At 42.8% G+C, this 10,857-nt stretch overlaps 1 protein-coding gene across 1 annotated transcript in view; it reads right to left on the bottom strand.

Moving 5' to 3' along the window:
• Positions 1-378: 378 nt before the first annotated feature.
• The window catches only part of ACAA2 (acetyl-CoA acyltransferase 2), a 16,567-nt gene continuing 6,088 nt past the window's right edge, over positions 379-10,857 (bottom strand). Inside the window, exons 3-10 of the mRNA XM_020813491.3 lie at positions 9,917-10,045; positions 8,942-9,058; positions 6,828-6,975; positions 5,898-6,073; positions 4,574-4,703; positions 3,312-3,382; positions 2,425-2,579; positions 379-1,222 (exon numbers count right to left, since the gene is read on the bottom strand). Of these exons, the coding sequence (XP_020669150.2) occupies positions 1,138-1,222; positions 2,425-2,579; positions 3,312-3,382; positions 4,574-4,703; positions 5,898-6,073; positions 6,828-6,975; positions 8,942-9,058; positions 9,917-10,045 (1,011 nt within the window). The 3' untranslated portion in view covers positions 379-1,137. The remainder of the gene's footprint in view (positions 1,223-2,424; positions 2,580-3,311; positions 3,383-4,573; positions 4,704-5,897; positions 6,074-6,827; positions 6,976-8,941; positions 9,059-9,916; positions 10,046-10,857) is intronic.

Below are 10,857 nucleotides of genomic sequence, written 5' to 3'. Positions count from 1 at the left end.
CATCAGCGCAACAAGGAAGCAATGTGGTGAAAAGGCACCATCTGGTGGCTGGAGATGGACCTGAAAGAGCTGTACTATTTAAAAGGCTGCTGGATACCTTTTAAGCTAGTTAGGTAGGCTTCCATTTCACGAAAAAAGCCGACAGATTTTCTGTGCTAAAAAAAAAAGAGAGAGAGAAAACAACTACCTCATATCCTCAATGAGCAGAGCAATCCTAGGGAAGTGGTTAAGGAACTGAAGAGTCTGTAAAGAAGAAGTCCCTGCTTCTGATGCTCTTTCAGGCTGGACTGGCCAAGGCACAAAAACTGAGCACCTATGGTTCCTTTCTCTGGAGACCACAGGATTGCTCACGAGGCTACCAGACTAAAATTCTTCGCATGAATTCAGTATAATTTTTATTTTTATTTTGTGAGGCACATTGGTTATCTGTCACACACTGCTCACAGCCCTCATTGAAGGATTACACAGGTCAAGCGGTTTATATAAAATCCATATAACAAAAGCTTGCATTTTCTGGTGGTGCAAAATTCTTAGAAAATTCTTATAACTTGCAGAAAAGTTCCAGTGAAATTCAGTGGTAGTCGTCCCTTCTCAGAAAGTAAAAGATGCTTTCTCCCCCAAAGGAGCTGTTTCTCATACATACACAGGCATGCTAACCTTAATATCCCACTTTGAAAGGTCAGGGAAGAAATGATTTAACAAGGGCTACAACACATATAAGGCGATCCTGTGACACCCCCCCCCCCAAAAAGAAAACACTCTGCAATCTCCTTTGGAGGTCCTGACCCCCCAAGTTGGGAAACGCTGGTCTTGGCACATCTTTGCTGTGACATGAATTGCACTTAGTAAATACTAGGCAGTTTATTATTTATTCCAGAAAATTCCTCTGTGTGTGTCAAGAATTAAACTTAGCAGGAGGTAGCAAATCAGGGAAGATTATGTCTAGATCCACACAGTCAAATTAGAGATTATTTAGTTCTTTTCTTTAAAAATTATTTTGCATTTCTTCCTTCAGTCTGCTTGATAGTTAATGCTGCTGAGGTTCTGAATTTGCAGACAAGAGGAGCCATCCTCTCCCTTCTAAAATCTTCATGCGAAGGGATAGCTGCAGAGTTCAATGTTTGGTTACTGAAGTTCTTAGGCTGTATTTTCAATGACGACAGCTATACCTTGGCCACCTCCAATGCAAGCAGAACCAACTGCATATTTGCCTCCACGACGCCTATAAAAAGCAAGACAGAACCATTAAAAAAAGATCTTTAGACACTGCAGTAATGGCTTCAGTTATTTGTTTTATATTCTAAAGGAATATGCTGAAGGGTGTAGATTACAGTAGATCATTCTGTTACTTGATTTCTAACAGCCCTTTGGCTCCACAAGAAACTTACAGGTATGGATGGCCATAGCATAGGATTGTATTGCATGGATGTCACTTGGAGCTTCTTACAGTAGCTCTGCAGCCTGGCATACTTGCTGGAAGTAGGGAATAGAGCCAGCCACCCCTTGGACCTTATACTAGTCTTATGGATCTGTGCCAAGCTGCAAAGAGCCAGTATTGTTTTACAGTGGTGCCCCGCTTGACAATTACCTCATTAGGTGAGGAAACCGCTTAACGATGAGTATTGTTTGTATGGTTTTTTTTCGCTTAACAACGATCGGTTCCCTGCTTTGGGAACCGATTTTTCACATAACAACGATCAAAACAGCTGATTGTCGGGTTTTCAAAATGGCTGCCCACTGTGCAAAATGGCTCCCCGCTGTGTTTTAGGATGGATTCCTCACTATACAGGCACTGGAAAATGGCTGCCCTATGGAGGATCTTCGCTGGACGCTGAGGTATTTCGCCCATTGGAACACATTGAACCGGTTTTCAATGCATTTCAATGGGTTTTTTACTTTCACTTGACAACGATTTCATTCTACAGCGATTCTGCTGGAACGGATTATCCTCGTCAAGCGAGGCACCACTGTATTTACTAGTGTTCTGCCTGTCTTAAGAGTTCAAGGTGGCACAGACAGGGTTCTGAGAAGGATTCTTATCTAGGCACTGACCAGGTACAGCCCTGTTTATACACTAAAATCACTCGCATCTCTTCAAGTCAGCTCAAAAAACAGGCTCAGTCCACAAATCAATACACTCACATGTCCAATTTATCTTCGAGACCCCCAAACCATGGTAAAAATACTGGCTCAGGCTATCTATATGACCCATTGTTATCTACTCTGGCAGGAAGGATCTCAGGGGGAGGATTTTCCCATCATCAATTACCATATTCTTTTTTTAAGGGGACGTGCCAGGGGCTATACTTGAGACCTTCTGCAAGGAGAGCATATGCTTTGCCGCTCAGCTAGGACCTTTCTCAAACATACTGTATATTCTGTAATATTAATAACAAAAATTAGAATGCAATATACAGTACTAACCTTAGTTCGTGAACCAGATGAGCCGTGATCCTTGTACCAGATGCTCCCAGAGGGTGACCCAAAGCAATGGCTCCCCCATGGATGTTCGTTTTCTCTGGATCCAGACCCAAAACCTTCTCCACTGCCAAGTACTGTGGTGCGAAAGCTTCATTAACCTTGAAACACACAAAAGAGAAAGGAAAGCTGTGAACACTCTCAAGGTGGACAATGCAACACTCTACCTGGGGCTGTCCTTTCTTACACCTTAAAATGTGGCGTAGGATGCAGCTTGGGGGAAGGAATCACAGACTAAAGGTATATACTAGAAATTTCAGAATTACTTAGCATATAACTTGGGGAACTTGCCAGAAGTGCTGGTTTTGTGTGCGTGCATGTTTATTTAAATTACAGCGGTTGGGAGTTCAATTCCCCACTGGGCCTCCTTGACACAGGCTGGACTTGATGATCCATAAGGTCCCTTCCAGCTCTGCAGTTCAAAGTAGAGATGGGGATATTTGTAGACGAATGCCCCAGCACAGCTGGAGTTAACAAGGGGCCGGCCCCATCCACTCACACATCCGCTTCCACTGCCGGCCTTGCTCTTCCTTCCAATTGCTCCGGAGCACCTAGTCAGCTAGCCACTCCTGGCAGGAGGAGGGAAGACGAGCACGCCATCTATGCAGGGAGGAGATTCATATTCATATACAAATACCTCCATCTCTAGTTCAAAGGTATTATTATAAAGATAAAAATATTATTTCTTCTCCTAGCCATTCATGCTCAGTGTGTAATGGAGGGAGCATGTAACAAACAACACACATGAACACCCGTTGAGACTCTTGACATCTTGTACACCTAGTTGCACCATAACAATCTGAGTCTTTTGCTTTCTGCACAGCCGTTCCTACCTCAACCAAGTCCATGTCTTTCAGAGACAGGCCAGCTTTCTTCAGCGCTTCTGTAATAGCAGGGACTGGACCTATGTTAAAAAAACACAGAATGAATAAACAAAGGAATTCCTTTTCAGTGCTTCTTAGGCAGCCTAGGAGTTGTAACACTCACATGTGAAGGGCCACAGGGGAAAAAAACAAACCCAAATAATTGTCTCATTTTCTTTCATTCACTTCTGGGGTACTCTCTGCCTTGCTTCCTCACAGGGGTCTATGGTGCACAATGTACCTTCTACCCCCTCCTGCACAATGGAGTACTATTCCAATTGCCACCGATTTTTGGCAGCAATGGTAAAATAAGCAGCTGGATTTCAGCACTGATGGTCTAAGTCCCCTCTGATATCTGAAAGCTGCTTATCTCTGAGACTCACAAAGTGAATTGCAGAGGCTAGCTACAATCTCTTTCAGCTTTAAGATGAATCTCATGTGTTCCATGCCCAACAGAAAAAAAGCTCTCTTATTTTGAGATTTTGCACATATTAACATTGGATGTGTGCTATACAATCTCTTCACAATATTTCATATTTTGTGCTTATTGCATGGGATGGGTGAGGGAGAGAGAAGAAAAAGGAAGAAACAGAGGCTTTACCAGCTGCCCATGACCTGCCCATTCAACATATCCTCTTTCAAGGGAGTAGTTCTGATGTGGGAGAAGGATTTCCTCACCACACAAATAACATTACTTCTATCGCCTTTCTGAGCTGCATAAAATATGCTGCCATGATTGCTGGATTATGCTCATAACATCTGTACTAACCGTGACAAATTCCTTTCCTCCATGCTTGTTTCATTCTGTGACTGTTGAACTATTCATTGTAAAGTATTTATTTAGAAATTGAGCATTTCCCAGTAGAGAACGGCCCATGTAAGCCCATAAAAGATAGCAAGGCCACTGAGACCATTTATTCCTTGCACAGACATGCTCTTTCAATTTTGACCATTTTTCAGGTCACTCGTTTTAGGTTTTCATGAATATTGGGCTGCTTTTCTTCTCAGTGGGGGTAGCAGGTCTGGGTTAAAAAGAAAAATGAAACAGGAAACACAGGAGGTGGGGGAGAAAGCAAATGCAACCAGCATGTCTTCTTCCACTGGTTCAGAATGCTGTTCCCACAACATATGGTTTGACGCTCGTAGCCATGCCTGCACTTTGGGACTCATTCTGTACCGGCTGGGGTGTGCTTTGCACTATCAGCAGCCATGTAACTGAGGCTGTGGCTTACCAATGCCCATGATGTTTGGGTCACATCCAACTGAATGATAGGATACTATTCTAGCCAAAGGAGTGAGACTGTGCTTCTTAACAGCATCTTCACTTGCTATGACCACCACACCAGCTCCATCACATATCCCCTAGAAAGAGAAGCACAACACACAAAACATCAGGAATAAAATACCGTATTTTTCCCGTTATAAAAGGACACCTTTTCCTTAAATAATTTGAGAAAAAATTCAGGGTTGTTTCATACACAGAAGGCAGCTCTTTACCGCTGCCTTTTGCGAAGGCATGTGGCTTAGCAAAAAGGAAGGGGAGGCATTGCTCCTTTCCTTTTTGCCAAGCTCTGTGGCTTCTCAAAAGGTAAGGAAAAGCGGCAGTCACTTTGACAGCCGCTTTCCTTGCCTTTCGCGAAGGCACGGGGCTTAGCAAAAAAGGGAGCCCTTTGATCCCTGCTTTGTCTAATTTGGGGTTAGAAAAAGGGGGGGTCATCTTATAAATGGAAAAAATACAGTAATGGTGGAGTGTACCCTTAGCTGGGGAAAAAAATGAACACACACATTTTGCTGGATCAAAATAGCTACCCTGGACTAGAAAAACTGAACTGCCCTGAAGGATGTTTTTATGGAAGGCCAGCCTAAGCTAAAGCAATCAGTGATGGACAGTTACCAAAAACCTGTTGCTTAGCATAATAAATTGCACTAAAGTAGGCCCACTGAAGGGATGTGGTGGCACTGTGGGTTAAACCGCAGAAGCCTCTGTGCTGCAAGGTCAGAAGATCAGCAGTTGTAAGATCGAATCCATGCAACGGAGTGAGCTCCCGTCGCTTGTCCCAGCTCCCGCCAACCTAGTGGTTCGAAAGCATGTAAAAAAATACGAGTCAATAAATAGGTACCACCTCGGTGGGAAGGTCACGGCGTTCCGTGTCTAGTCGCGCTGGCCACGTGACCACAGAAACTGTCTTTGGACAAAACGCTGGCTCTATGGCTTGGAAACGGGGATGAGCATCGCACCCTAGAGTTGGACATGACTGGACTAAGTGTCATGGGGAACCTTTACCTTTACGCCCACTGAATTTATGGGGATCCAATTAGTCACGTACTCCATAAATTATCTTGATTCAAATGGGCCTACTCTGTAGGCAAGGATAACCCACTACAAAAATGGCACTAAAAATGACAGTAGTCTGTCTTCAGTCCTAGGGAAAGGAAAACATGGATGTGTACAGTGAGTAAAGGGGAAATCATTTGCAGACTTGCAAATGCCTTGGCCTTTTTTAAACTCTTCATGCAACCTGCTCTTAGTCCAAAGTCTCAAACTGCATGGCTCACCGAGGCGTTGCCAGCAGTGACGGTTCCATCTTTCTTGAAGACCGGAGGGAGCTTTCCCAACTCTTCCATTGTTGCCTTGGGTCGGGGGTGCTCGTCCTGTTCCATAATCTGCTTGCCCTTCTTCGTTTTTACTTCAATAGGTGCCATCTCAGCCTTGAAATAACCAGCTTCATCACCTACAAACATGCAAAAGCCAAAAGCAGAAAGTCAATAACAACAGAATTATTCCAAGTCCTCTGGTCCAAATTTTATTCCTAAAATGAAGAAACCCGGAGATAACCAGGAATAAATCTTTACATGGAAAAACGGTGAGCTCGGTTTAATTCTGATACTTAAAACGTATTTCTGTGCTTAGAATTCTTCCATTTTGCATTGTCTCCCTTACATCCAGACTTCTTTCTTCATCCAAGCAGTCTGCTAGTTCCTCCTGGCAGCTTCAAGAGGTACCCTCTAAACCAGGAGTGGGCAACTTGTAGCGGTCTGACTGCCACACATGCCCAACCCCCAGAACTTGGAGGGCTGCACCCCCTCCCACTCCCTTCACCACCCACATTTCTCTTTGCAAATTTTTTTAACTGAAAAAAATTATGTCCTCTGGAGGCAAACCATTTAAAAAAATAATATTAATTGTTTGAGTGTGGGGTTGCACGCCTATATGTGTATCATGGTAAAACTGTTCCCCGTGTTCTCTAGAAGGTGCAAGGTTTTTTGAGCAAATCATTTTCAGGGTGTAGGGGTCCTTTTGATGCCCAAGGTTGTTGGATTAGCTGCATTTTGGATCCTGGAGGGAGTAGTTGCAGCCCATGAGCTCCGCCTTGCACTCCTCACCTAGAAGAGGCACACTTACATCATTAGGTATTTGTGAAAATTACACCTGCTACTTGAAATGGATGGTACACCTCCAATCCATTATATCTGCAGTTTACTGACCAGCTTTCCACCTTTGCTGTGACTTCAGGGCATAGCGATCGCATTCCTCCCTTGTGATGTTATATTTCGCAGCAAGGTTTTCAGCCGTAATAGCCATAGGGGTCTTAATATGCAGATCTGTTAACCCCGCCCACAACGTATCTTCCAGCTAGGAAGCAATGCAACAGGATGTCAGAATAAACAAGAGCATTTCAGAACGTTGGTATAATTCCATAGCTATTCCATGCTTCTAACATAGGGGCACAGACATTTCATACTTCCCGTGTGTCCATAACATCAAACAAATGGAGAATTTAATACCCAGGTGTGGAATTCTGTATTCTGAAGTGTCCACTTTTACTTAGAAATAAATGTGAAATTCATGACCAGTCCCTGCAGAAAAAACCAACTAGTTTCCCCCCATCCTGCAAAGAGCTTCAGAGCTCTAAAACAGCACATGGCCCCTCTCACCAACAGAAATAGAACAGAACACAGTACTATTGCTTGACCTTCATTATCTATTCAGTTTGAAGACTTGGGCTTGTCTTTGCAAAATGTTTGGGGGGACAGGATTGTTTTTAAAACAAGATCAGACAGATTCCCAACTTGGAAGGCAGGCTATAGGCCATAATATGATTCCCTAAGTAAAAAAATGAAAATAACTATTGATCTTTGAGTTGTTTGGTTTTTTTAAAAAAAGATACAGATTATGTTCTTTTTTGCCCTGTGAGCAGAGCTCCCGGGATTAAAACCATCCTTAGCTTTTCTACTGCTCCAGATGTAATTGTTGCTGCTGCCACCCCAACTGTCCTGCCCTATGGCAGTGGGGCAGTACTTTGGCAGCAGGGATAATAAGGTTACTAGAGTGTCCCAAATGAACGTAAGCAACCATACTTTCGCCTAGGAAACATACACAAACAGCATCATTTTACAGGTGAAATCACTCCAGGAATCCACAAGTTGATACATTCTCAATGTAAGTTTGGAACACTGGTTCAGAATTTCTGAAAAGAAATGGCCACAGTCACTTTATAGGGCAGCTTTATTCTGCATTTTGCTCTGACATGAGCCAGAAGCATGCTTTAAGACTAGCAGGGAGTGGAGATAATAGGGACTCTTCCTCATTTCGAGAAGAGTAAAGGCCCATCTCCTTACAGAAGCCAGCTTTCAAAATACCTGCCAAGCATGACTAGATACTTAAAGAGTGATTCAGGATTACATTTTGAAGTACAATCCCTCATTGTGACACCCTCCATGACAATGTGTCCAAGAAATGTCCAAAAATGCAGACATCTCCATTCTGTCTACTCTCTCTTATTTGTGTCCATGCTTATTTGTGTACATCCACCCACCAGAGCAACAGGATAGAATATTCTTTTTATGACAATCAGTTAATGGCCATAGAATATAGAGGTGGCAAAGGGCAGTGCAGTAGCCAGCATGTTGGCCTTTGCCTGGAGACCTACTTCACAACTAAAGGGGAAAAAAGATGTACAGCATGAAAACTGCCAGCTCAAGCTTTTTCCAGGAGTTTCTTTTCATGCCACTACAGAAAAACACTTAAACAAAAACTCAAGTCATCCACTGCTAGCAGTTTTATTTCTCCTACAAGCAACTCGCTAGCAAAGATAGTGGATCTTAACGGCCCATTCAAGACCACCCCAAAGCCTTCATTACAACAGAGGCCACTCCCAAGAATATGTCATGGCTGGGAAATCCATCAACCGCCTACACCCACTACTGCGAAGATTACAGCTAGGCTGAGAGGGAACAGGGACATCGAGGTAACAGATCCAGATCCTGGCTATTCCAAAGGCCATGCTACTCTGGCTCACCAAGCCCAATCTCTGCTCTACTACGATATATATACTTACATAGATTGTTATATATCTATAGAATAAATTTATTTATTTTATTGCATTTATACCCCGTCTATCTAGTCGAACGACCACTCTAGGCTGCTTCCAACATATATAACAACATATAAAATATAACAACATTTTTAAACATCAATAGACAAATTATTCAAGATGAAAAAAGGAAGAAAAAAATGTAAGAAAAAGAAAGAAAAAAGAAATCAAGTACATATAGAAAGATGCCAAGAAGAAGAACATCAAAGCAACTCACGCTCATACCTTGAGATCAAGACCAAGTTTTGTTCCAAAGCGGATATTTCGAACAGTATATGGGGACTGACTCATGTTTTCAGCTCCACCACACAGCACTACCTCTGATTCCTTAAGGCAAATTTCCTGTTTCAAGTGAGAAGGAAAAAAACAGAACATTAGACATTCATTATACCCCCATTTCAGATTAAAAGCATAAATTCTTAACTGGAAAAGATAGTTGCTTCAGCAAACACTTGAATCCATTGCAAATCTAGAACAAGGACTGGGTGTTATGAGCTAGGTGATGCTATCGGGAGGGACAGCCTTAGCAGAAGGCGATTTGTGTCTTGTATGAACTCCAGTCTAGGTATAGGCACACACCTTTGTCTGTCTTGGAAACAACAATCTTTCTGCAAGTTCTTGAAAATATCTCCATTCCCCACCCTAGTTCCAACTCTGAAAACTGCTACAGGCTCAGACGTCTACTCCTCATGAGGAGCCTGTGGGGCAAGAGATCATCCTCAGTCACCCGTTTCTGCTCCCAGCTTGTTCTTTAAATGTGCGTAACTCAGAATCCACCTTCTGCCATCTGACCCAAGAAGCAGCAAAATCTCTTACATTGGGCTCAGACAGCAAAAGCACAAAAAGAAACGATCCTTGATACTAGTCACCTTTTGCATCATAACTCCATGCTCTGGCATGCTCAAAGTCCATCTCTGAACGCATGCTGAACTTAGAAGGCTGGAGAAATAAATTTCGTAGGACATTTCATTGGCTTTTTTGTGCCCCCTGATCCATGCTAGAGGATGGACTAAAAAACTGAAAGCGTTAAAAGGGTCTGTGAAAAACAGAAGAAGGGCACCATGCATTTTAAACATTCCAGGCTGGCACTGGGATAGAGTCTGTGCAAGTGTCTGCATGCCATTCTGACTTGCACTAGACAGATAGAGGGGCAGAGTAGCTTGATAGAATAACAAGTTACTGAAAGGTCAGATGAAGTACCTGACATCCATTGGCAATAGATTGGAAGCCTGATCCACACAATCTGTTGACTGTTAGGGCAGGAACGGCAACCGGCACCCCAATGCGCAAACCAACATGTCTGGCAAGATAAATAGCATCTGGAGAACACTGCAAGAACAGAACACACAAGCACATGGGCTAATTTTGCTCAAAGAAAGGTAGCTGAGACACAGGCAATCCACATACTATAATTCTATGCAGACTTGGAAGCAATGCATAGGATCAGGCTGTACAGTTGTAATCTGAGTCACCTACTTTGGACCAATCTCTTCTGAACATAAGTCTGATTCAGCATGTAAAATAAAAGCAAACAAAAATAAAAACAGGAGTATTGTGGCACCTCAAACACTAACATTTATTTTGATGGCCCAAATCCTGTTACTTACATAGATGGTGTAAGTCAAACAATGCAGATTGCCCTAGCAAACTGCTGCTAGTTAAGAAGCTCAGTTCATATGCCAGCCATGCAACTTGGTGTGTGTTGAGAAGTCTAAGTGACTATTAAACTAGCAGCAATTTGCTGCAGTGACTAACTTCATGCATCCTGATCCTCACCCATGTGAATGCCCATGAACTGCAATAACTTCCTTCCACTTCCATGGGTCTGAAAAGTGGGCTGTAATCAATGAAAGTTCACAGTGCAAATGTTTGTCGTTAAGGTGCTACAATATTTTTATTTTTTGTCATACAGGCTAGCCATACTGAGAATGATTTCTGATTTCACAAGTATAGGATCTAGACATAAATCTAAAGTTTTAAATCTAAAGTTCGCCAAGTTATTCAAATTGCCACTATCAGGGATATCTCAGGGATGGGTGGATGACATGTCCTGTCTCACCAGCAAATTTCTGGCGGACCTATCGTCTTGTTGGAATATTGCAAACATTACTGAAGAAGTCGGACCATTAAGCCTTCTCCTG

This window comes from Pogona vitticeps, chromosome 2 (genome assembly GCF_051106095.1).
Source record: "Pogona vitticeps strain Pit_001003342236 chromosome 2, PviZW2.1, whole genome shotgun sequence".
In the NCBI taxonomy this organism is placed as follows: Eukaryota; Metazoa; Chordata; class Lepidosauria; order Squamata; family Agamidae; genus Pogona; species Pogona vitticeps.
The sequence above is the reverse complement of the archived record's forward strand: the minus strand, read 5'-3'. Positions and strand labels throughout refer to the sequence as shown.